Source organism: Chenopodium album, chromosome 13, assembly GCF_948465745.1.
Source record: "Chenopodium album chromosome 13, dcCheAlbu1.1, whole genome shotgun sequence".
Classification (NCBI taxonomy): Eukaryota; Viridiplantae; Streptophyta; class Magnoliopsida; order Caryophyllales; family Amaranthaceae; genus Chenopodium; species Chenopodium album.
The window spans coordinates 53,936,967-53,962,926 of NC_137846.1; the positions used below are offsets into that span (position 1 = coordinate 53,936,967).

A 25,960-nucleotide genomic window follows, 5' to 3' on the forward strand; every position below is an offset into this window, starting at 1 on the left:
CTTTCAATGTGATCATGGTAGGGAATTTGACAATGACCCTTTTAAGCAAAAATGTATTGACCATGGAATGCTTTTCCGCTTTTCTTGTCCACACACATCCTCACAAAATGGCAAAGCCGAGCGCATGATTCGCACTCTTAATAATATTAAGCGTACAATTCTTGTTCATGCGTCTCTTCCCCCCTCGTATTGGTTTTATGCTCTTGAAACGGCCACTTATCTTCTAAATATTTTGCCAACAAAAGCCCTTAAACACAATACTCCTGCTTTCGCCTTATTTGGAAAAACTCCTTCGTATGATCATATCCGTGTCTTTGGGTGTCTATGTTTTCCTAATTTGTCTGCAACAGCTCCACATAAATTAGCTCCTCGGTCAACACCGTGTGTGTTTTTGGGTTATCCTATTGACCATAGAGGGTATAGGTGTCTTGATCTTATCAATAATAAAATAATCATATCGCGTCATGTCACTTTTGATGAAGCGACTTTCCCATTTCGAAATCTAGCCAATTTTCGTACCCAAGATTATGAGTTTTTATGTGATGAAGATCCCCCACCTCACTTGTTGCGTCCCATTTTCCACAATCCGCAACAACTAAGCCCACACTCTCCTCCTCTACAAAACAGCAGCCCACTTACAAGAGGCCCATCAGTCACCCCACAAAGCCCACAAAGCAGCAGCCCACACACTCCACACTCCACGTCTGCCCAGCTCACACATCAGTCCACACCGCAAGTTACACCCACCCACCAGTCCACTCCGCGGCCTGGCTGCGGCAGCCCAGCGTCAGCCGCGGGTGGGCTGCGGACCCCACTGCCCACACCATTTCCGGACAGCAGCCCAGCCACGCTTAGTCCAACTTATACACCGCCACCTTTGCGTGGCATTCCACCCATTCAACCCACTCGGCCACCACCTCCCTCTCCCCGAGTCACCCGTAGTCAACGGGGTATATTTAAGCCAAACCCGAAATATTGTAACCTCACCGTTCAACCTTCGGGTCCCCTTCACCATAAATCACCACTTCCAAAGTCCTATAAACAAGCTTTAAATGACCATAATTGGAATGCGGCGATGAATGATGAATATAGTGCTTTAATTAAAACAGGGACATGGGAATTGGTGCCTAGGCCTGCGGGGGTGAATATTGTTAATTGTATGTGGCTATTTAAGCATAAATACAAGTCTAATGGTGACCTTGAAAGGCACAAAGCTCGTCTTGTATGTGATGGCAGGTCGCAGGAAATTGGTGTGGATTGTGATGAGACTTTCAGTCCGGTAGTTAAACCGGCCACTATTCGTACTGTTCTCAGTTTAGCCATGGCTAAAAAGTGGTCGATACATCAACTAGATGTCAAAAATGCATTTTTACATGGTGACTTGCAGGAAACTGTTTACATGCACCAACCTCCGGGTTTTATTGATCAGAAAGCACCCACTCATGTTTGTCGACTCCGCAGGGCTCTCTATGGTTTGAAACAAGCTCCCAGAGCTTGGTACCAACGCTTTGCTAATTTTCTCATCAAACTGGGCTTTGTCATCTCTCAGAGTGACAACTCTCTGTTTATTTTTCGACAGGGTGATGATATGGCATATTTGCTTCTATATGTTGATGATATTATATTAACTACCTCTTCTGACAAGTTGCGTACAGGGATCATATCTCAGTTACAAACTGAGTTCCCTATGACCGATTTGGGTCCGTTGAGTTATTTTTTAGGGATAGCGGTAACCCGTACTCCCTCTTATTTGCTACTTTCACAGGAAAAGTATGCACAGGAGATTTTAGAGCGTGCAGGTATGGGCTCATGTAAACCTGCAGCTACTCCAGTTGACACTAAGTCAAAACTTAGTGCAGATGCAGGACCACCATTTCGGGATCCGACTTTGTATCGCAGTTTAGCAGGTGCTCTTCAGTACCTCACTTTCACTAGGCCAGATATTGCCTATGCGGTACAACAGGTGTGTCTTTTTATGCATGATCCTCGGGAACCTCACTTTGAGGCATTGAAACGCATTCTGCGTTATGTTCAGGGTACCATTGATCACGGCTTACATTTATATCCGACTGTTTCTCATCGACTTATTACTTACACTGACGCTGACTGGGGAGGTTGTCCCGATACCCGACGTTCCACTTCGGGCTATTGTTGTTTCCTTGGGGACAACCTCGTGTCTTGGTCATCTAAGCGTCATCATACTTTGTCTAAGTCGAGTGCAGAAGCAGAATATCGAGGCGTCGCGAATGTTGTCTCAGAGGCATGTTGGCTTCGTAATCTTTTACTTGAGTTACATTGTCCTCTACGGCAGGCTACTATTGTTTATTGTGATAATGTCAGTGCTATCTACCTTTCTGGCAACCCGGTACAACACCAACGCACCAAACATGTGGAGATGGATATTCATTTTGTTCGAGAAAAGGTTGCTTTGGGACAAGTTCGGGTTTTGCATGTTCCTACTAGATATCAGTTTGCAGACATTTTCACCAAAGGCCTACCACGAGATTTATTTCTGGAATTTAGGTTCAGTCTTAGCGTACGCCCTCCTCCCGCTACGACTGCGGGAGTGTGATAGATATTATAGGATAATTATAATATTTGTCGCAGAGTAGGATATATTTGTATATATTTGTGATATAGTTTGTATTCTTATCGTACTAGGTTTCCTAACAAGATTAGGACTAGTATTGTAACACTATATATATTATTCAATGGTACACACTCCAACCCAAGGAGTTTTCCCGAAATCTAACAGAAGCGAATTCAACGTTCTCCATTGAAGCGCAGTTCACGTTCTCCATTGTGCTCTCTCTTAGATATCCATTGAAGCGAATTCAACGTTCTCCATTGAAGCGCAGTTCACGTTCTCCATTGTTCTTGTATCACCCATTGAAGCAGCTTCTGAGGTAAGTTGTTTGTATTTGTTATCATCATATCAAATATCCCTAAATTTATGAGATAATTATATCAAATATCCCTAAAATTATGAGATGATTAAATCAAATTTGGTTGCTAATGTATTGCCCAACCCTTTAATATTAGGATTCAACTATGAAATTAGAGCTCTTTTCCCTAGGCCTAGGGCTGTCGCCCCTACTGCCCTGCCTCAGGGACGGACCTGAGTTTAGGGTTCCAAAATTATCAGCCTAATTCATAATTGAATCCCTAAAAGTATGTAATTTTTTTTATCCTTATTTGATAATTGAATCAAATTTGCATTTTATCACTAAAAATATGTAATTTTTGGAATGATTGAATCAAATTTGCATTTTATCCTAAAATTATGTGATTTTTGGATCATTATTTGATAATTGAATCAAATATGCACGTTATCCCTAAAATTATGTGTTTTTTGGATTCTTATTTGATAATTGGATCAAATGTGCACTTTATCCCTAAAATTATGTGTTTTTTGGATCCTTAATTGACAATTGGATCAAATATGCACAATTATGTGTTTTTTGGATCCTTATTTGATAATTGAATCAAATATGCATTTTATCCCTAAAATGATGTGTTGTTTTTGATCCTTGAATCAGCTCTTCACCATGGGCTGCTCGGCACCGGAGTCATTTCGGATATTCTACAGAATTTGGGGTGAGGACGACGTGAAGGCATTTTCGCTTGCAATACCCTCTCATATTCTGAAGCCATTCAGCGATGTTGATGTCTTATCCAACCTCCCTGAACATGACTGTCTTCATCTTAGCAGAAGTGGTGATATAAGCAGTCGGGATATATATCCGGATTACCTCTCTAGTATCCGGGCTCGTCCCGGATTTATGGTTGGCCTTCCCCTTAGCAACACTGCTGTTGTTGGCTCTACTCTATACGCCTTGTTTTTCGGGGGTAAGGGTTCCGGGGGTAAGCTCAAGTCCCTCAACCTCGATTCTCCTCATCCCCAATCATGGAAGCAACTCCCTAGCCCTCCCTTTCTCGGACCAGGAGTTCCCTAAATAAAACCTAAACTTGTTTCTCTACGTGGCTGTCTTTACTTATTTTGCAAAGCTAAACCCTTTGGCCAGATTTACAACCCAAATTCCAACTCATGGTCGGTGCTCCATGAGCCTTCGGAGATTGCCGATTCTTCCAAATGTAATATGTGGTTGAGAAACTCCCTTGGGGAATCGCACGGGAAAATTCTGGTCTACGGAGAGGATGTTGTCACTGATTATAAGTCTACTCGCTTTCATGTTTACGACATTGACTCTCATCAATGGACCGCCTCTTCCAGTACTTTCCAATTGGATGTTGCTCCACTTGCGGATCCATCTATGCTTGGCAAGGCTGTAGTCAAGAAAGATGATGACACCAGCACTTTTTTCTATTTTATGGGTACTGATGGATTGGTCTATGCTTTTGATTGGCTAAACAAGGAGCTCTTTCACGGCCCTATTGTTGGGTTGGAGCGTGAGGACCTGATTAATAGGTTGAATTCTTCTAATACTTTTTACACTTTCTTTCATATATGGGGGGGACCTCTTCTGCTTTCTCTGGTCTACTCATACTCACCCTGAGGAAGTTGATCAATACTCCTACCACCACTTCACTTTCTTAAGGCTTGTCAAGGACTCTAAACCCGGTGATGGTTCGCTCACTGCCTATGTTGTCGGTTGTTTACAAGATACTGTTGATGACTTTTACCAGTGCTTTGATGCTTTGCTTGTCTAAATTCTGGTTAGTATTAACAATCCACTCTTATATAGCATTTCCTTATATTCTTCTAATCCACCGTTATATATTTCCGCTATTCTTTTATGATTTCTCATTTTTTACCTTTTAAAGAATTAGTCACCTCTCTGTTTCCTATCACCTGTCTTTTTAAGGTTGTGTATTTGTGATCTTCTATAATTGCTATGTTGGCTGTTAATTTGTTATGTGTTTTTGTCAATTATTTGACTACCTTTTAGGCTTCAACCAGATCAAACAAAGGGTAAGTTTTAGAATGTACTAATTACTTTGCTTGTTCCCACACAAGTGCTTGAACCTGTGTTTACTGTTTGCGAAATATTATTTGAAATTATATAACAAAGGCCCCAACTATGGGTGGTCTTCTCTAAAAGGTATCAACTTTTAAATAACTAAGGGTAGTCCTAATTATAATGATTTGTTCTCTAAACAGACCGGTGTAACCTACTACCCATTGAACCGGTAACTTTATTAATTGAAAAAATTTATTTTCACCAGTCCACCAACACCATGCTTCTTCTATCTCCCATCCTTTCCTTATCTCCATTACTTTCCATCCACAATGCCACCTTGGTATTAGAAATCAGTGTCTCCAGCGCAATCCATTGATGGCTAGTCAATTTCTTTCTCTTTTAACAAAGCTAACCATCAACTTCTTTGTTCAGAGGCGGGTGTGGCTATTTTGGTGGTGTCTTCATGCTGGGAAAGTGGGTCGGTGGCTTCAAAGAGGTTAGTTTTTGTTGGTGGGGGTGGGTTTTTGGTGGACATGTGGTTCATGAAAGACTAAATTAAACTGATCATTATCAGTTAATGGTGGCACAATTGTGGGATCTACGGCTAGTTTGAATGTGGTGATTTTCATGGTGGGAGTGGGTTAGAAGTGGTGGTTTCGTGGTGGGGTGGGTTAGACAGTGGTGGTTTCATGGTGGGGTAAGTTTGTCATTTGAGTGGGTTAGACGGTGGTGGTTTCGTGATTTGGTGGGTGAGACGGTGGCTATGGGGTGGGGTAGCAGTGGGTGTTAGCTTTGGTGATTTATTGGGTGGAGAGATAGGGGAGGAGGCACAATAAAATAATTATTAAATTAGAAATAAAGAAATAAAACCATTGAAACAATGCCACGTGGTCCATTTGACCGGTTTAGCGGGTAAGTTCTGGTCACGGACCGTTCAGAGAAAGTATATGCAATAGTTGGGATTACCCTTAGTTATTCAAAAGTTGGAACCTGCAATAGACTCAACCCTCAAGCACACAGCAACAACAATGAACACAGCAAAACAGAGGAAAAATAGCAGAGGAAGCTTGAGAGATTTTGATTGATGATTGAAATAGAGAATAACAGCTACAAGCTAATACTAATGCTGAAATAAAGATAGGATCTTGGAGAGTCTACGGCTACTACTACTAAACTATAATGAACATCAAAATTTGCATCATAACTCTCTCTCTTTCCTTTTAAATACTAAGCACTCTCATGTATCCTAGCTTAGGAGTTTTGTCATGTACTGCCAGTGAGGCTGCACACCACATTCCCTTGCCATAATACAAAGTGGATCATTAATCACTCATTTTTGTCTTAACTTGCTGTCCTCATTGGCTGCTGTCCTTGCTGTTCTTCTTGTCTTGCGTTTTGTTCTTGCATTTTGTGCCTCCTTTTGTATACTCGAATAGGTGGAGCTGTGGGAGGGGTACCCCAGTCTATTGCAGAACCTTTTAAAGAAGGTTGTCCATAGTTGGGACCTTTGTTGTTAATATTTCCAATATTATTTGAATGTTAATGGAAACAAAAGCTTTTCTTTTATATCTTAACCTCTGTCCTACAAATCAAGCTCCTGTTCGATCTCTTTATACCTTACAGTATCCCTGAACAGAACATCCATTGGTTTGTCGACTGTTACAGGTTGCTGAATTGATTTTTGCTTTGACCTTAATGCTTTCTGATTCGGTAGTGTATTTGCTGCCATTTTCTTATGTCTAACCATGCTGACCGGATATAATTGATAGCAGGATATCATCATCTCTACATATTTCATTGATTGCTTGTTTTCTTTTGTGCTTGTGTTTTTTTTATATATATATTTCACATTTGTGTGCATTCAGACATTGAGTTTAGTGCTTGCTCTCCCTATAGATTTAATTCGTGGAGAAGAGAGATGAGCAGAGGCCAAGGAAGAAGAAGTGTGCATCTAAGCCCAGAATGGAGGTAGGTGAGAGTTCAGGAACACAAGCTGCCAAGGAGCCAGAAGAAGAGGAAGGCGCACCTAGGAGGAGAAAGGAGAAGGAAAAGAAAGATTGCTTTTAAATTATTATGACTTATTATTTATTATTGGCCTGTGAGCCATGTGTTGGTTTTGGACTTTAAATAAAGTAGCATTTTTATTACACGCTCCGTCCCTTAATACAAAGTCTCTTTCTAGCATTTATTACTCACATTATAAAGAGAAAGAGGCTTTTAATTTAGGGACGGAGGGAGTAGTGAACATTATTGAAATAAACTATTATTAAATTAGCTGCATGTATGTTAATGATATTCCCTTGCCCTCTCCTTTCTTTTCTGGAAACAAAAGCTTACCTTTTCTATTGAGTGCACATTGCAGTGGAGGGCAAATTCTAATCCAAATCAAGGCAACAGTGCTTCTGAACTTGGCAAAGCTGGTTGGGGATAGAGCTGGAAGGACCGATGGATTGCTGCTCGTCCATGGGAAGCTGAGTACCGTCTCAGTCTATCAGCCCTAAAAAGGGGCAAAAAAAGCTTCCAACCAAGATGCTCCTGCTAAATCAGCTTTAGCAAACGGTAAGACACCTGGACAAGCCCGAAGATTGTCCTATCCTGGAGCTGAATAAACGACTGAGCAAAAATCAAACACCAAAGTGCAAGAAAATATGCGTCAATTAGTGTCTTAGATGTGAAATCCACATATTGTCAAGTCAGTGTGAAATTTTGAATGGTTTTCATTCGAAAATTGCCTTTCTGTTATCTTGCTGATTTATTTTTCCTTATGTTACCATACGGGGTAGCTGTAATGAATGGACGATTCTGAGTTTTTTGCTCCAGAGTAATATACTACAGGAAACCTTCACTCTCTGTATTTATATGTTAATGGCCTTGATGCGATCACTCTTTAAACATGATCGCCATTATGCTATGAGTTGTTTCACTTGCTTTCTTGATACAAATCCATTTGATGAGCGGCCGCAACAATACTTTTGTTATACATGAAGGCTTGGCTTATATGCAAGCTGAGTCTTATTATTGTTAAGCTGAAAGTTACAAAGTATACAGTTCATAATTGCATAATTTTATATACAGTATGTATTTTGTTTTTGTTTTGCAATACAGTTGTTTTTTATGACAGGATTTCTTACGTATACTGAGTAGTATAGTAAAAAGAAGTAAACCACAGATTGCTAGAAAAAGGAAGATAAATAAAACTCTAGTATTGCCAGAAATTAGGCTTCATCACCACTTGACCTGTACACAACCTGCTGTATACAAGACGCTTGGAGCAGAAGATAAGGGAGTAGTTCCACTTTAACTGGGGGTCCTGAGTTCAGGCCTGATAATGTAGTAGTGTTGGTACTCGGGTGAGATTTTTCCCTCTGTACAGCACAACTTCAATTTAGTCTGAGATTCAAGGCTCCCACTATAGGGTGATTTTCTGCCCTCGTTCATTGATCACATATCTGAAAAGAAAGCTTCTTCAACCTATTAAGTCAATCATCACTTCTACGAGCTTGTAGAATTTGATATAAGCTGACATATCATGAATAACATAAATCAAGGAAACTGGAAGCCGAATTTATCAAAACAACAGCTCTTTGGATGCACGAGCAAACTTCAAGAAGTATCGATTTCGAAGGAAAAGTCTGGTGGAAAGGCTACATTGAAACTCTTTGGATAGCGCCTGTGTAACACCCCCAAATTTCCCTCTACGGAAATACTAGTAAAATACATATCATTATACCGTAGAGATAGATTTAGGCGTATTACGTATTACCCCCGCGTGATTACGCAAGGCTACCAAATTTACTAAATAAAACCAATATTTTGCAGCGGAAACTTCAATACTCTTTCTTTATTAATATAGAAAGTTTGTCAAAAAAATAAGCTAACCTTTGCACAGTTTAGTAATTTGTCAGAATTAAGTAATTTTGTTTATGTTAAAAGAAACTATAACTCTCTCTTTTGTTTAAATTATTGTACGAGTATAACTTTTCAAAGATTATAATAATTCATAATAAAATTTTGTTAAACCCGTGCATTGCACGCGATCTAATCTAGTTTTATCTTATAAAGAAGTTTAGGGTATATAGTATTTAGGAATGTTATGTTGCTATTGTACTACCTCCGTTACATATTATTTGCAACTTTTGCCAAAACGGGGTGCTATACATTAGTTGCAACTTTCATTTTTTTTCCTATTTTAGTAAGTTTTTTTAAATGAAAATACAAAAATACCCTTACTAAAATACTCATAAACACAATTAACTACCTAATTAGATTTTATTAAATTCTTAATCTAACTTATTAACATAATATTTTCACCCAAGTTAACTCATCTACAACATAAATTAAATCAACAATTCAATTCCAAAAATCATTCAATTCAATCAACTCCCACGAACACCACCTTCTCAACATCGTCGCCGCCGCATCTAGCCACCACCGTCAACGTCACCGCTGCATTTACCACCACCGTCAAAATCGTTGTTGCTCATCACCATAATCAAAGTCGTCGCCGCCACATGTAACCTCCTCCAATGTTCCTTTCTCACTCCTCTTTTTTTTTTTTTTTTAAATCGGTTAGATCTCATGGGTTGAGACCTTTGAGTGGTGAGTGGGCTAGTCTGGGATGGTTTAAAGATGGTTCGGGGTGGATTCGGTGTGGTTCAAGGTGAGTGAGGTTAGTTTTGGGGCTGAGTGAGGGTAATTGTTTTGGGGTGGTTTATGGCGAGTGTTGGTGGTTTTGGGATGGTTCGGCTGAGAGGGGTTGGTTTCGGTGTGGTTCGAGTTGAGATGGGATGGTTTTAGGTGTCGGTTGGGTTGAGAGGGGGTGATTTAGGGGTTGTTCGGGCTGCGGGGGTGGTTTTAGGGTTGTTCGCAGTGTTTCTGGGTGGTCCGCTTGTGAAGGCGGTGGTTTTGGGCTGAGAGGTGGTGATTTTGGGGTGGTTCGGGCTGCGCCTGGGTGGTTCGGGCTGCGCCTGGGTGGTTCCTGGATGGTTCAGGCTGCGTGTGGGTGGTTTCAGGCAGTTTGGGGTGGTTTCGTGGTGGCTACTGTTAGGCGTTAGTTGCGGTATGACTGTTGTCGGTGGTGGTGGTAAATTTGTTAATTATCTTCACTTTCTCTCTCCTATCCTTAATTTAGTATTCTTTAATTCATTAGAGCATCTCCAATGGTATACAAATAGGGACTTGCTTGCAAATTGATTAAAATTACAAGCATGTAGTTTACCATTGGTGTGGAAAATTGATGTAGTTAGATTAAGCAATGTTGCTCAAACAAGCAACGTTGCTTGATTTTTCAAAGATAATATAACCCATTAAACATATGACATGTGTATAATAAAAAAAATATTTTAATTATTTATATTTCTTCCAAGCTACAATATACTACAATTAACCATTGAAGCACTTTGTAGCTACAAAATATATTAGCTTGAATATTTGATGTGGCAAGGTAAGCTACAAAGTATTGTAGCTTACCATTGGAGATGCTCTTAATCACCCATTATGAAATTTTGTCTTAAAATCCGTGTCGAGCTCAAAGTTGCAACTAATTCGAAACGGAGATAGTATAAAAAGAGCCTATTGGCTTATTGGGCCATACTATTTACTCTAATCTTTACCCTAAATTTGTCAAAGAGGACCATCTCCAATGGTGAGACTCAAATTTGAGTATTGAAATACAAAATGAGTTGTTTTTTACCTCCAATGATGATACCATACCCACTTCTCAATTTAGCAACTCATATGAAGTCTAAATTCCCAATGGTGAGACTCTCTTAAATATACAAATGTCACTTTCAATTTATGGCCTACCAAATACATTTCTTTTTTAATATCAAATATTATAAGATTAAAAAATAAAAATTAAAAAAGGTAAAACTTAAATAAATTACAAAATATATTAGCCCTTAGAGCTACATATAGCATTACTCATAAAATTAAATAAAGTATCTATATGCTAAATAAAAATCAATTAATGTGCTCTTGTTTGGGCATGAATATGAGCATATTAAGTACCTTGTTTAGGGAAAACTAGAGTATAAACTTGATTATTAGAATTGCCTTAGCTTGTTAATTAGATCATTATTATAGCACATCTGCCAATTTGAATTATTGTATTAGTATTACAACCACGAGGTAATCACGAAGTATATATTAATATATTAGTTGTCATGTGTAAACTTGATTATTAGAATTGCCTTAGCTTAGGGTCTGTTCTCATTGACTGAATTGAGTTGAACTGAACTGAACTGAACTTATTAGAGTTGAACTGAACTGAACTGAATATTTTATGAGAGAAGGAAATTAAGATAAGAACTGAACTGAACTGAAATGAACTTATTAGACCTGAACTGAACTGAAAATAATCGTATGAGAACAAACCCTAAGCTTGTTAATTTTTATTTTTAGTGTAAGTCATTTATATTCTTTTATTGTATTGGTTGATTGTGCATAGTCATTCTACGGTTATTACTGTTATTAGAATATTGACCATCTCCAATGGTGAGACTCAAGTGAGTATTTTTAGGAGAGAGAGAGTATTTTTGGCAATTTATACCATATACCAATAAGTTGGTATCTAAACTTAGCAAAACATTAAATGCACTATTGAAAATTATATAAAATTAGGAATTCATGACAAAAACAACCGTGAATCAGTGTAATTAGTGTTTATATTTTTATGATTTTTTAACTTTTTACGATTTTCAAGTGTAAATTTAATGCATATATGTAGCCCTAAGGGCTATGTATAGCATTTTTCTAATTTTATTGATTATATTGTCAACTAAATGAATGGTCTAGATTTAATATCAAATATCAAATGCTCAATTAACAGATTGCAATGGCTTAAAAATTTTGCTATAGCCATTCCAAAAGTACACACATTCTTCATAAGTTCTTAGATAGTACTCTGTACATCAATTACCAATATTATTTTTACTTTTGTACTCGTTTAAAGAAAGAAAAGAATGAGACATTCTCCTCTCTAACCCTCACCTTTCCCTTTTGTATGGAATATCATTTTTCTATCGCCTCTAATTATTCTTATAAAAAACTAAACACTGCTTCAAAAATATTTACTCAAGTACATTTTTACCTATTTGTTATATTATTGCGTGCGTGAGAGATATATATTTAAAATTAAAAAAAAAATTAAACCTTTTTTTTTTTATTTTATTTTTTTTTTTTTTGGTTTTTGGTGTGGTAGAAAGGAGATGTGGCGAAGAGGGTGTGATGAAAGAGGATGGAGACATGCAAACCATAAACATTCCTGGCAGCAACTACAAACACTAACACAATCACAGACATATTAATGCTATTTCAATATTTTTTTTTTATTAAAGTAAAATAAAATAAAGTACAACAACCAATACAGTGGGATTATATTCCAAATGGTGGGCCCAAAAGAATCTGGGCCGATATCCTTATTGCTTAACTGGTCAAATTATCTGGGCCCAATTTTTCCAACATTTTTTTTAATTTTTAATTTTTAAAAAAAGAAAAGAGCGCGTTGGACAAAATCAACGACCTTTGAATTGTTAAGGCGCCGAAATACGTTAAGACAGTTGCAACTTCTCAACAGCATTGTCAAATCATTTGGCTAATTTTCATTGGCCCATTGATTATTTTTTAAAAAATTACCAATACTACTAAAAAAACTACAATTTGTTACTCCAAAATATTAAATTGATAAAATATTCACTTTACAAATTATAACAATGTATATAAGTAATTTGAGGTAAAGAAACAAGAGTTAAGGAAAAAATAGGTTTATTTGATCAAGTTGAATGAAATAATTTGGTTGAGATTCTAAAGAGGTTTTGGCCATATATATAATAGGTCCTACCTTGCATCAACATTTATATCACTTTCGTATCAACATTGAGGTGGATATCATTTCACTAATAAATAAGAACAATAAATTCATGCTTTTAGTTTTCTACTTCACATATACACCCATCGTATCCCCTATTGGCAGATGAGCTGCCTTCCAATTTCTAATCGAGACTGGTTCACCCTTAGAAAACCTGATCATCGACCTCGTAGCTAAATCCACACCCATCATGGATAGTAAAGGGTGTAGAGAAAGGAATACTTGAGTACTCTAAAAAAATTGGTGATAGTAATGTAACAATATCTTCATTTTTTTTTGTCTACTCATAGCACTATGAAGATAACCCTAATACAATCATACACCACAAACTAGTTAAAAAATGGATCAAAAAATAACTCACATTCTATCAAGTATCAACCCTCATGGGTTCCAATACAAATTAATAGTGGGACCAATTACCAAAGAAAACACATAGACAGAACAAGTATGGGGTATGACTAGTGAATAGAGTGATAAAGTTAGAACTATTAGAAAAGAAAATGTTCCCAATTTTTATTTTTATTTTTATATTTTCCATTTTTTACTCATAGTGGAGCTTTGCCTTTTCTGATCATTACAAAAATGGACCACAAACCTCATCCATTATAATCTCAATAAAATCTCCTTTCCCATGAACATAAATTTTTTTAGGGGGTGGTATGCAGCCAATGTAGGTTGGGAAGATAAGGTAAACACAATGACCACACGTAAGAATATGTTTCGACAACGTTGGATCATTTCAGATAGACACATCAAGATATTGATCCCTTTATGGAAAATAATCGATCTGTTTGTCTACATTAAGGTCCTGTTCTCTTCACCATAAAAAATAATATTAAGTAAAAATAATTTCAGTTCAGTAAAAATAAGTTCAGTTCAGTAAAATTAAGTTCGGTTCAGTAAAAATAATTTCAGTTCAGTAAAATTCAGTTTTCTTAAAGAAGAATTATAATAGAAAATCAGTAAAAATAATTTCAGTTCAGCAAATTTAATTTAAGTTCAGTAAAAATAATTTAAGTTCAACAAATATAATTTTGTTTCAATAAAAATAATTTCAACTCAGCAAAAATAAGGTGAAGAGAACGGGGTCTAATTTAGGGTAGGATCAAGAGGATTTCGAGGCACAACCAAAGCTCAAAAAAGAGGTAGAAAATACTCAATATTACAAAGAAAAGATATTCACAATGGGGTTGAAAATCTATATGAAAATATACATCTAAATAGATGTCATTTATTGGTATTTTAAACAGCTGTTTAGTCTTCATATTTATTGGTATTCCATGAAATAAAAAAGGAGACAAGAAAAAGGAAATCAATGATTTTTTTTAACACTATTTATTTGAGATTACCTATATAATGTCTTGGTAAGTTGGTAGCAATGAATATTGCTTTCAAAATATACGGAGTAATTGCCTAAAACAGAAAACAAAGTGTTCTTGGGGTATTTTAGTGCTGCACAGTTTGCAGTCAAATTGTTAGAAAAGCAAGTGGAAAAAAAAGGTAATCTAAAGAATCAAATAAAGTTTTTAACAAAAATGGATACATGCAAGTTGCTATATGAGGAAAAATAGCTTTTCCTGTTCAACTGCAAAAAGAAATAAATAAAGAATGAAAAATGGAAAAAAAGGAAATCTAAACATAAAATTTCACAGCTAAAATTTTCAAACTGCTTCAAAAACATACATCTTCAACACAAATGAATTTTGAGTATCCAGTAAACTTATTTAAAGGGAATCCGAGATGGATATCCCGCTATTGTTTCACACTATAAATCAAAGAAAGCCTCACAGCATACAATCTGAGGACAAAATAACAAAGTAAAATATACGTAATGAGTACATGAAATTCGACTAGCTAGTCGTTACAGCTTGTTAAAAGAGGGGAAAAAAAAGAACAAAAACACTGATCTATATCTGATATACTATCACTCGCTCTCTCAGTTTAGTGCACTGATAACTATCTCAAATGAACGTTTTGAGTATATCCCGCAATCTGATTTTACAGCTCAACCAAATACCAAGAACCTAATTTCAAAGGGAAGAAAAAGAAAAAAAAGTTCAAGTTTTAAGCCTTATCTGGAAAAAAACCTTCTTAACTGCCCTTAACTGAATTTGTATAAAGAGACGAAATCCCTGTTATTATCGTGTGCTGAATTTCCTTATATGCTGAGACATATGAACGAGGGAACGTATAACTCACAATCTTATCACCTGTTTAGCTGGACTTCCTGGATATTCCTAGCAATTACCATCTGCTGTCCAAATCACAGTTTTCTACGCAGCAATTCCTGAGGGAAGTTGAAGAAAAAGAAAATTATTATATTTAAGCTTACTATACATAATGCAATTCTAAATCTAGCCAAATAAAAAATCAACTTGGCATACATTTGAGCAACTGTTTCAAAACATAAGATACAGAATAGTAGAACAAAATGATTTTAAAAAAACTGGCACATGTAGAGAGCCAATTTTTCTAGCATTGATGAAGCTGAAGGATTTTACAGAATTCTATCATATCTATCACCTAGACGAAAATCAGAACTTTCAAGCACAAACTTCTAGTCCAGAGACTAACATTCTTTCATGAAATTTAAAGGCAGAGGGCTCGAATACTTGAATAGTAGCAAGAGTGACTATTCCTATGTTAAACACAATTATGTACGCCTCCCTCAGACCAGAAAAGGAAGAGTTGTAGTTGATGTGGATCAATACAATGCTACCTTATCCCATTGAAACCAAAATGTCACAGAGATGTCACGGCCAATCCCTGACAGGACAATTCTATGACAATAAGTCTCCTCCAGTATCAGGGTGACATTCCTAACCCAAGAGAGTAAGAGACTGACCCGTATAAACCAAACCTTTTGGGTATGTCCTAACCTGCCTGATGTTGAAACTGATTGTTCACTCCAATCACATGATTTAAAAAAAAAATTCGGCTTACACTGAAGCTAGGAAAATAAAAGAGGACTAAATATATATTCTAGTCTTTTCAGTCAGCCCTAACAAGGAAAGCAATAATATTAAGTAGACTAAATATCTATCGCTGGATATGGAAAGCAATTATACTGTTGAGGCTGAGGACTTCAAAAAACCTAGTAATATAATCCACAACATTCTAAAGTAATGCATCACTTCTAAATTCAAAGTGATGCTATCTTTCACTGAAGCTAAAAAATTCTATAAGAAACTTAAGTTCACAGCAAAAGATAAAGAAGACAATATTCTTGGACATAGCAAGACAGAAAGAGGGAAGAAAAACTACTCTTATTCTACCCTAATTTTCTTTTAGTTCAATGAGAAGGTTCAGCGATAAAAAGCTATGAGTTTTTTGAATAAAAGAAAATGAGCATGAAGTTTGTCCAGATATGACAACACTGCAACTCAGATTTGACCTGAAAGGAGCACAAACTAGGTCAAGTTTTGTGTTTGACTGATGAGTGAAAGATCAGTTTTATGTGTTAAAATCTTTTGGATATTTCCAACAAGGGTACACCATAATCAAAAGGGATGGGATTCGAGCTTTAAGACAACAGATAACTATGATCTGGAACAATCATACTTGGCCATTTGATATTAATATCCTACAATCCCCTAAATTTCTAGCATCTTTACAGGCAGCTTACAAAAGTTCAACCTAGATCTAAGCTAGCACATGAATATTCATAATTCAACTCTCTTTGGTAAAATCATAAATTGCAAAGTTTATGGAAAGGAAGGGAAATTAAAGAAGTTTACCTCTACTTGCTTGTCTACTTGACGCACTATAGTTTCCAATTAGACCCTCAGAAGTTCTTGATGCAATATCTGCGCTGCCTAAACCAAAGCCGAATGAACCAGATCCATCAAGCTCAGGAGAAGTAGCACGCCATGTTGAATCACCATACCCTGACGTACCACGATATAGGTCACCATATGATGTATCAAAACCACCTGTTGAGGCTGCAAATGTAGATGGGGGAGCAACATCAGTGTTATGAGTTCTTCCATAGCCTCCACCGCTCAACCCATAACTTTCACCAAAACCATACCCGAGATTCCCACTGCTATATCCAGAACCATTACCCCCACCTTGGGATGTTGTAGGAGATGTACCCCAATTGGCTCCATTGTTACCAAACGAGACCCCAAAATTTCCACTACCAGATCCCAGAAAAGCACCAGGACTGGGGGGATTTGTAGGATTGTTAAAAGATCCATTTCCCCAGACATTTCTTGCTGTTGAATTTGCCAACGAATCACCCCTTGTATTACCAACATTATATCCGATTGGAGTGTTGTACCTGTTTGAGTTGCCACTATAATAAGGTCCCAAAACACGACCATAACCCTGGTTGTTGCTGAAATTAGAATTGGCACTGTAGTTAGCACTTAACCCTGGCTCCATATTCATATTCATACCCATTCCATATCCAGGATTACCAAATGGTGGAAGCCCAGTTCGACCAGTAACAAGCGGATTAAGTCTACCATATCCAGCAATAGAGTTAAGATTGTAGCCTTGAGCATAGTTGTTAATGAAGTTGCTAGCCCTACTCATGCCATAATTATATCCTACTACAGGGCTGCGACTAGGGCCTGGAGACATCTCTTTAGGTACAGCTCGCTTAACCTCAACCATTTTTCCATTAAGTTCATGGAAAGTTCTATGCAACACCCTATCAACAGCATCTTCTGAATCGTAAGTAATGAACCCAAACCCTCTTGGCCTTTGGGTGTTGTGATCATACATTACCACAACATCTGTAATAATACCAAATTGATCAAAGTACTTCTTGAAGTCACTCTCGGTAACTGTTGATGCTAAACCTCCTACAAATATCTTTTTGGTACGTCCAGGACCGGGAGATCCTTGGATCAAATTATTGTTTCTACTCAGAATTTGCTGATCATCCCTTGGGACTGCTTTCTTTGCTTCAACCTAAGCCAAAAAGGTCAAAGAGAAACAATTTTCATCAAAAATCATGTAAAAGTCAATTTAAACATCAAGTAGCATGTCTGTACATTACTCATTTCAAGCTACACAAGTCGCAAACTGACTGATCAAACATGTCGATGCAACTTAGCGAGGCTATAGCAAGCACTAATGTACTAATGTACACAGCATAATTATTCGACATAAGAGCTAATGCACAATCTGAAATTACATTATCAAGGTATGCAGAACATCAACAACCACAATCAATCTACTCACTGTTCGGCCATCGATCATGTGCTTGTCCATCACAACTCTCTCAGCAACAGCAGGATCAGCAAAGACAATAAAACCGAAGCCACGGGCACGACCTGTAATTCGATCCCTCATGATCACAGCCTCAACTACTTCTCCATATTGCCCAAAATACTCCTTAAGCCTACTCTCATCCGTGTCCCATGAGATCCCACCAATGAAAAGCTTACCAAGATCTGATTCCATTTTTTTTCCTTCTTATTTTTCTGCAATTCAATTTCAATAACATCATCATAAACCTCATAAAGGGTTTTCATTTATTCCCATCATTACCATAAACTCTAAAATGCAATAAAATTTAAAATTAAGCAATCATATAATGCAAACATCAAAATTCAACCTAAAAATCAAAATTATACAGCTAAATTGACTAATAATAGATCAAAATCATCAAATTTCAAATGCCCAACTCAGCAAACGACCAATTCAATGAAATTAAAGGCAAAAAAATAAACTAAATCGACATAAAAACCAAAAATTAAATTTAAAAAATTTACCTCTTTTTTTATATGAAATGAGCAGAACCCAGTATAGAATTCTGATCAATGAAAAAGGGGGATATTGCCAATTTAATCCAGGGACATCGGATCGTGTACAAATCAATCTAGGATTCCTGAATCAATGGGAAAATAAATAGAAAATCAATAAACAAAGAAAAACCCAGAATTAATTATGAGAAAAATGGAAATGAGAGAATTAGAGAGAGAAAACAGACCGATTGAAAGGAAACCCAGATGCGAAAACTAAGATCTAAGAAGAGGAATGATAAGGAAGAAGGAGAAGAGAGGATGAGGTCATCCTCTACAAGGCTCTTTCTTTCTCTCTTTTCTCTTCCCCTTTTTCTATATTTCTTTGGTTTATTCCACCCTATTATTATTATTATTATTATTATTATTATTATTATTATTATTATTAATTTTTTTTTCAAATATTGGATTGGTAAAAAATAAATAAAACTATAGAAAATTGAAATTTAGATCCTACACCCGACCCACACAGATTGATTTACCGTTCAAAATAAAAGAACACATGAAATACTTGTAGGTCATAAAATATTTAGATCCTCGCAACAACAATTGAGGAGGGACAAAAACCGAACCACCCAAAACAAATCTTAAATTTGAATTAACTCAAAGGGTAAATTAGGTGGAACACAAAGAAAAAAAATATTATAAAAATATGCTCTGAAAATACTTTATCACTTTTTGTTTTTCCTTAGTGTTTGTTGTTTTATGTTTATCAATATATAAATCATGAATTTCTTAATTATTTGTTGGTAAAATTATGAAAAATTACGGAGTGATATTTTGAGAGCATATATTGAATTAAGCTAATAGGGTTAGTTCCACATGATTATACATGTATATTTTTTAAAATTTTACAAGTGTATTTTATAGTTAAAGAAAGTACGTGAATTAATACAGAGTATAAAAATTCAAATGATACACATTTATTAACGGATGTATCAAATATTCATTCACAGAAGAACATAACATGAAATAACCTAGAATAATACTTTATATGATTATAAATATACTTTGTATATTATAATAAAAAATAAATAAGAAACTTATTGGTCTAGCCTTACAATTTACAAAGGTGGTATTGAACAAAAAAAAAAAAAAATACATATACTATATAAATAGTTTATTTTAAGGGTCAAGCAATCTCAAATTATCGTAGTGTGCAAGAGAATATTTGGAAGGGTCGTGCTAAAGCGCAATAGTACTACAGTAGTTGGAAAAAAAATATTGTATGGAAATTACATTTTTATTTACTTTTAATTAGAAGTATCTTTAGATGATTAAATTAAACAAGTATATTACATAATAACGACAATATAACTCCATTACAAAATGTTTTATAAATAACATAAATTTGCTTGTGAGTTTACATATGTAACTTACAATAAGTATTTTTTTTTTTTCATCTAACTAGATTTATAATAATATGGTTACAATAAAATCGTTTAAATTAAATAACATTTAGGTTGATGTCAAATTTCTTTGAATCAATCATGCACAATGGTAGTTTATTAGAACAAAATAATTAATATGCAAAACACTAAATTGTTGGGCCAAGTGATTTTGAGTAGAGTCGGTTTCAAATACAATTATGTTTAATTATGGTCATTAGAAGTATATTTTAGGCAATTTTGGATCAAGTAATTAGATATGAATTACTTCAAGATCAACTTATAGATTTCTGTCATTAGGAGTGCTATGTAGATAAGGAAATGTCAAGGGTAATCTAGCCCAAGTCTTTAAGATTAGCTGGGCGGGTGAAAGGGAGATAAGAGAATCTTAACCCTAAAAAAATTGCAACTGATAGAAATCAAATCTTTTACCTGGATGACAATGTCATATGTTGATATCTATATCAATTAATCACCAATATTACTTGATTTACATTCCACTTAACTCAAGCCAGTCTAAGGGCTTGTTCTGATTTACTAAACTGAGCTAAATGAACTGAAATAAACTAATTGGAGCTAAATGAATTGTTTATGAGAGAAGGAAATTAAGAGCTGAACTGAACTTAACTGATCTGAAATACTGAAATTAAGCTAAAGAGAACAGGCCCAAAGTGATTTAATTTAGGACAATCCGACTCGGGTAACACACCTGGATTATGGTGGGTGAGTCTCCCAACAAGAGTTTCTGCATACGATGAGGCTCGAACCCGAGACCTCCCTTAAACGACATCAAGTTGCTTACCACTTGAGCACACCTCCCTTCACGAATTTTTCTTACCTTATACCAAGACTATACTTTTCTAGTTTTATAATTGTGTAACTCATAACAATATAAATAACAAACAAAAGCTTTATTAGATAATAAAGGCGTCTGTAGCTCAGTGGATAGAGCGTCTGTTTCCTAAGCAGAAGGTCGTAGGTTCGACCCCTACCTGACGCGAACAGTTTTTTGTTTTTTTGCATCGTTACTCTTCTAAAGAATACTGCAGATCTGTTGCATTTTTACTGTTCTAAGTAAATCAACATTGCATCTTCCAGATTTTTAATCTCTGTTCACTTTTAATTGCACACGGTTTTTAACAACAATACAGATAGATCGATAAATCTAATGAAATTTATTTTACAACTTCACAAAAGGAATACGTTTTAGTTTCAAATAAAAAAGGAGTGAGGAATTACAAAAGTTTTATTAGTAGTACAATGTACTCACTACATACATGCTTAATGTTCATAAGCGCGACTTCAAAAACATTATTACCCACCACTCCCCCTAAGCACGAACCTTTGAAACATTCTGCAGCCAATAATAATAATAATTCTAAATGAAGCTACATAACTTCTTCCATTGCTCTAAATCTTATTGAATATTTTGCACTCTTATGCACTACATACACCTCAAAAAAAAACCTTCTAATTTGTTCATAAACACCTTCACTTTAAGCAAAACGTCCACCAGCCTACAAGGAATGCTATCAAATGCATCAGAAACGTTCAATCCTTTTCTTCTGAGGAGGATGCATCAGTCGATGACTATGACTACGTCTTTGTTTGGTAGAGAAGATATTTGTGCATCTTGTTGAAAAGTTTGTTGTGCAGTGATCCTTTGAGAAATTCTTCTTGGAACTTGTTCTACTCCTTGTTCTGGTGTGGGTATGTCCTCTTCAAGTTTGCTACAAAATGTATCAAAATGCTCAGGACGGAACCACTCAGATGTCAGCTGCACCATAAACAAAAGAAATGAGAGCCGTTTACAATTGCCATGTTATTACAATCGAGGATCTTTTGCCTCAGTTTGTGTCTCATCTTATGTACCATTGTAAATATTTACCAATATTTTCTTAAAGGTGATAACATGCCAAAATTAAGGAGAGATGAGACACAAGACGTGACACAAATTGGGACTAGGATTATATGATCTCAACCCATAAATGGAATCTGATAGCGAGCAAGAGAAATAGAGAGGTCGTACAAAATAAGGGTAACCATTTGAAAGGCTAAAGTTTTCAGGAGCAGCAGCCATAAACAGTTTAATGAAGAACAGAACAAATCTGCCACAGTCGAAGTCATTTGTCTGTTGGGGAACCTGAAAACAATTGTGTTTACATTTATCAGAGTTGCTTCAGCTAAGAATCCAAAATCAATATACATATACCGCGTACAAGTATACAACAAAGAGGAGGATGAAGTCGCGCAGTCATATAAATTTAAAGTGAAAGATGTAATAATAAATGTCTGCTTAAGTTATTGAAATTCCTATTACAGAACATCTACCTTAGGCATCTTTAGAGGTATTTGGTATATGTCATCTTTGCTTTCAGGTCGACCCTCAGCTTCAAATATATCGAAGACAAGCCTGCAATGCAGTATGTTATATGAACCAATTTCATCAAAAAAAAACAAATTTCAAATCATTACTTGAACAAGCAATAATTAAAATAGGCTGAGACCATACTTCCTCACAACAGGTCCAATAACATCTGCACTTGTCTCAGCAGAATCGAGCAATAAGATGCACCTGCTTCTGGTTTTTGAGCTAACAGCCTCACCAAAATGGCAGAAAATCACTAGTCTCCAGTGATCCCTACAGTAAGGAAAATCAGAACAACATCAACAACTAAACGAGCTACAAAAGCTTCACAATCAAAGCATATTAACCAATAAACTTCTAGGAAAATTTGCATTACAAAATTGGAAAAAAAAAAATTGATGAGCAAAGGAATATGCCAATACATACCAGCAAACAATGGGAACAAAAACATACTTCTTTGAGAAAATGTGCTTCTTTTTTATCAATTCCAAAGCACGAGTTCTTCGGTATTTATAAATCAAATAATAAAAGCTATCCAAGTGAGCAAATGCAGCCCTCTTGTCTTCAGAAAAACTCCTCCAAATAGTCCTACAAGTTCCGGAATCATGCATAAGAATTGTGAAGACTATACAGGATCCTGTAATGTTGTTCAATGGATTGAAACTTACTCCAAGTTTTCATCAAATGTACAACTACCCATCTTTGAGCGCTTTCCAGATAGCTGTCTACCTCTGCTCTTTGATTTTATGAGACACGGTTCAAGTCTCTTCTTTGATGCTTCCGCATCCTTTCTATACATCACCCCAGTATTGACATCACAGTAATATGTTACAGGACCATCTTCATATATTTCTGTCAACAATAGACGTTTGATCAGTTGCTTCTAAAATTAGGCATGCTAAGTTAGTTGTCACATTCTCCTTACCCCTCTAATTAAAATTATGACATCAATCAGAATATTTAAGTCATTCAATCTTCATTGCATCACTTAACCAAAGTGACAACTTTTTCCTAGCATCCTTAAACATAACTCCATAGTCCGTATATGCGATTTTTATTTCCAAAGGGAGGAGTACATGATGATCAAAGAAAGATTTTAAAGTTAATGCCAATCAACGCGGTCAATAAGAGGATCTCAAGCCTCATCAAGACAGATAACATCATAACAGTCTCCTCATAGACGATTTTTTTTACATAACTGACAAGAACCTTTAAAACTCTAGATTTTCTGATAAATAGTGATCAAACTAACCTCCTAGCACAAAACACAAACACATTTATCAACAATTTATGCCTATATCTCATACAGACTTTCGGGAGCAAAACGTTCTATCACTGAACTCTCCACTGCCACTGAGTACAGTCCATGAATAAATTGATATGATACAAATCAATACATCAATATTAGCAGAATACCGCCCCATCTGCAACAAACTAAATACAGTTCATACAACGAAATTATTGAGTAATTGCTACCCAAAATACACACTTTAACCACATGATAACATTGTCAAGTACAAAGACTTTGTAGAGTTGATATGTTTTTTTTTAAAAAAACACTTTTAGTCCAATACATTAAATTATAGTATATGATACATTAAAACCTTATATCCTGAACAAACATTTCTGAAATTTGATCCATGTTATTCAGATTAGATGAAATGATTATCAAATACTCAGCATAAATGATATACTAGTCCTTGAACAAACATCAGTACACATACTCAAGCATCAAGAAAGAATTTTTCTAATAAAGTTCTGACTGGTTTGTTACATTCAATTTTGCACAATTGCACTCCACCAAAATACACTATACAATAATTGAAGGCTGAGAAAGTCTAAATTAATATCCGATATTGATCAATCTTACACTCATGAACACTAAAACCGCAAATGAAATTAAAACAATTGCCAAAGCCAAAACATACAAAATTAAAAACCACAAAACACCATAGTCCATAGACATTATTCCAATTCAAGCTTTAAATTGCCAAAGCTTATAATCAAAAGCACTTAACAAATACCCATTAAAAAAATCCCAGAAAATTGTAATTTCCATTACATATTCTTGTAAATTACCTCAACAAAAAAAATTCACATAATCAACATTAACAAATGCAAACAATGCAACCAAAAAAAAAAAAAAAAATCAACAAAATTAAAAATAAACCTGAAGTGGGTGATTTAGATTTAGTATCATCATCATCATTCTTAGTTAAAACTCGAGATTTTCTCTTCCCCATTTGCAAAAAGATCACCCCTTTTTTCTTGGGTATAAATGTATATTAATTTCTCTCCTGCCAATAATATATATTCTTCACTTCAATGGTACAGTATATTTTTAAATGTTCTGTGTTTGATTAAATTGATAATGAATAAATACTGTGAAATTTAACCCCAAAAATAAATAAAATTAAATACTGTGAAAAAAACAGAGGAGTAAAAGCCTTATAGCATCAAATCTAGGCCGTCCTTTTTTGCTGCTACGAAATTCAAGGTGTGTTGATTGGTAGTACAAGTATTAAAAGAGGGTTATCAAATGTTGAGCAATGAATTTTCCAAAATTGGTAAGTAATACTTGGAAAATGAATTGAACATGATATTTATTGACTTATTGTTATTGTAAAGGGTAGCTCGACCATATGGATTTGTGCACAACAAAAGGGTTTTTATGTTTAAGGTCACTATTTGGGTACTAAAATGGTCGTACCCATTTTAGTCAAGGGTAATTCTACCCTTATAAGCCCAAAGGGCATAAAAAGGCTCAAGAGGCTCCAAATCAGCCAAATGCTCTAATATGGCTCATAATTGCCCATATGTGTACTACTAGGGCTCACAAAACACCCACCATGTACTACTATATATACCCCTCAAGGGGCCAAAGGTAAAAGGAGGTTACTCTTATCATCTAAGATGACCATACTCCTCCACTCTCTCTCCTAAACTCCTCTCAAAATATACATTGTTTGGCTACTAACTTGGGCGTCGGAGGCTCCGCCCCGGGGTCCACCCCGGGGCTCGGGGTTCATTTTGCAGGTCCATTCAAGGCCCAAATCTGAGGTTCTCAGGCACCCCTTCGAGGCCCGGTTAGCTCATTTTTTGCCGAAACAGTCACTATGCGCGGTTTTGATCTTTTTATGTTAAGGTCGACTAAATTCTACGGAGTAAAAAAGTAAATGCGATCACAGCTAATACGAACTTACGAAGTATGAGTACTAAGTGTAAGTATTTTTATTTTTTTTTATAAGAAGAAAAAGTATTTCATTAATGAAAGATAGTCAAACGATACTTACAAACAATTTCTAGGAAATCTAAAATTCCAACACAAGTACAAATCACCTTAGAACTAGTTACATCGCAAATTCGATCAACGATCGACTTAATAAAAAAACTTCATCCGAAGCAATACAATATGTGAGTTAGCACTAATTCGGCTTGAGATCCACGGATGAGTAGTTGTTTGGGTGAAAAAAACTCATATGGCCTTCTAGATACTTTCGGAGAAGATGAAACCCTAAATCTTCAAACTTTAGCACACGAACAAATAAAAAAAATAACTCTAATTGAATAAACACCATCATAAAGATGGGATCCATTTATTGAAAGCAATTAATTTTTTTTTGGGGTGATCAGAAGATTTAGGGTAAAGAGATGAGAAG

General features: G+C 35.7%; 2 protein-coding genes, 1 long non-coding RNA gene and 1 other non-coding gene across 5 annotated transcripts; 2 read left to right on the plus strand and 2 right to left on the minus strand.

Moving 5' to 3' along the window:
• The first annotated feature begins 2,747 nt into the window (after positions 1-2,747).
• On the plus strand, positions 2,748-7,776 carry LOC145574985 (uncharacterized). The gene is made up of 3 exons (XR_014098237.1): positions 2,748-2,906; positions 3,540-4,677; positions 6,819-7,776. It is a non-coding gene; the product is annotated as an uncharacterized LOC145574985 (long non-coding RNA).
• Positions 7,777-14,592: 6,816 nt separating this feature from the next.
• On the minus strand, positions 14,593-18,879 carry LOC145574986 (heterogeneous nuclear ribonucleoprotein 1-like). Its single transcript, XM_081632891.1, has 5 exons — positions 18,734-18,879; positions 18,516-18,631; positions 17,983-18,224; positions 16,527-17,709; positions 14,593-15,076 (listed from the first exon to the last, which is right to left on the minus strand). The coding sequence occupies exons 3-5, from the start codon at positions 18,202-18,204 to the stop codon at positions 15,063-15,065; spliced, it is 1,419 nt and encodes a 472-aa protein (XP_081489017.1). The 5' UTR covers positions 18,205-18,224; positions 18,516-18,631; positions 18,734-18,879; the 3' UTR covers positions 14,593-15,062.
• Positions 18,880-20,860: 1,981 nt separating this feature from the next.
• Positions 20,861-20,933, plus strand: TRNAR-CCU (transfer RNA arginine (anticodon CCU)). Its single transcript has one exon. It is a non-coding gene; the product is annotated as a tRNA-Arg (tRNA).
• A 271-nt stretch (positions 20,934-21,204) lies between these two features.
• LOC145576959 (ubiquitin-like-specific protease 1C) lies at positions 21,205-24,678 on the minus strand. Of its 2 annotated transcripts, none has more exons than XM_081634669.1 (7): positions 24,472-24,678; positions 22,970-23,153; positions 22,755-22,889; positions 22,446-22,574; positions 22,265-22,346; positions 21,963-22,076; positions 21,205-21,710 (listed from the first exon to the last, which is right to left on the minus strand). In XM_081634669.1, exons 1-7 carry the CDS (start codon positions 24,542-24,544, stop codon positions 21,513-21,515), a joined length of 915 nt encoding a protein of 304 aa, XP_081490795.1. In that variant the 5' UTR covers positions 24,545-24,678; the 3' UTR covers positions 21,205-21,512. The 2 variants fall into 2 exon arrangements, with proteins under 2 accessions (XP_081490795.1, XP_081490794.1); XM_081634668.1 differs by having other exon boundaries at positions 21,216-21,710; positions 22,728-22,889; positions 24,472-24,676.
• Positions 24,679-25,960: the final 1,282 nt, after the last annotated feature.

Excerpts from the sequence above, each read along its gene's own strand:
- LOC145574986 (XM_081632891.1), bottom strand. The coding sequence starts at position 18,204 with ATGGAATCAGATCTTGGTAAGCTTTTCATTGGTGGGATCTCATGGGAC. Across the intron at positions 17,710-17,982 it reads ACATGATCGATGGCCGAACA|GTTGAAGCAAAGAAAGCAGT; the intron begins GTGAGTAGATTG and ends TTTTTGGCTTAG.
- LOC145576959 (XM_081634668.1), bottom strand. The coding sequence starts at position 24,544 with ATGGGGAAGAGAAAATCTCGAGTTTTAACTAAGAATGATGATGATGAT. Across the intron at positions 22,890-22,969 it reads ACATTTGATGAAAACTTGGA|GACTATTTGGAGGAGTTTTT; the intron begins GTAAGTTTCAAT and ends CGGAACTTGTAG. Across the intron at positions 21,711-21,962 it reads CAAATGGTTACCCTTATTTT|CTGACATCTGAGTGGTTCCG; the intron begins GTACGACCTCTC and ends TTTATGGTGCAG.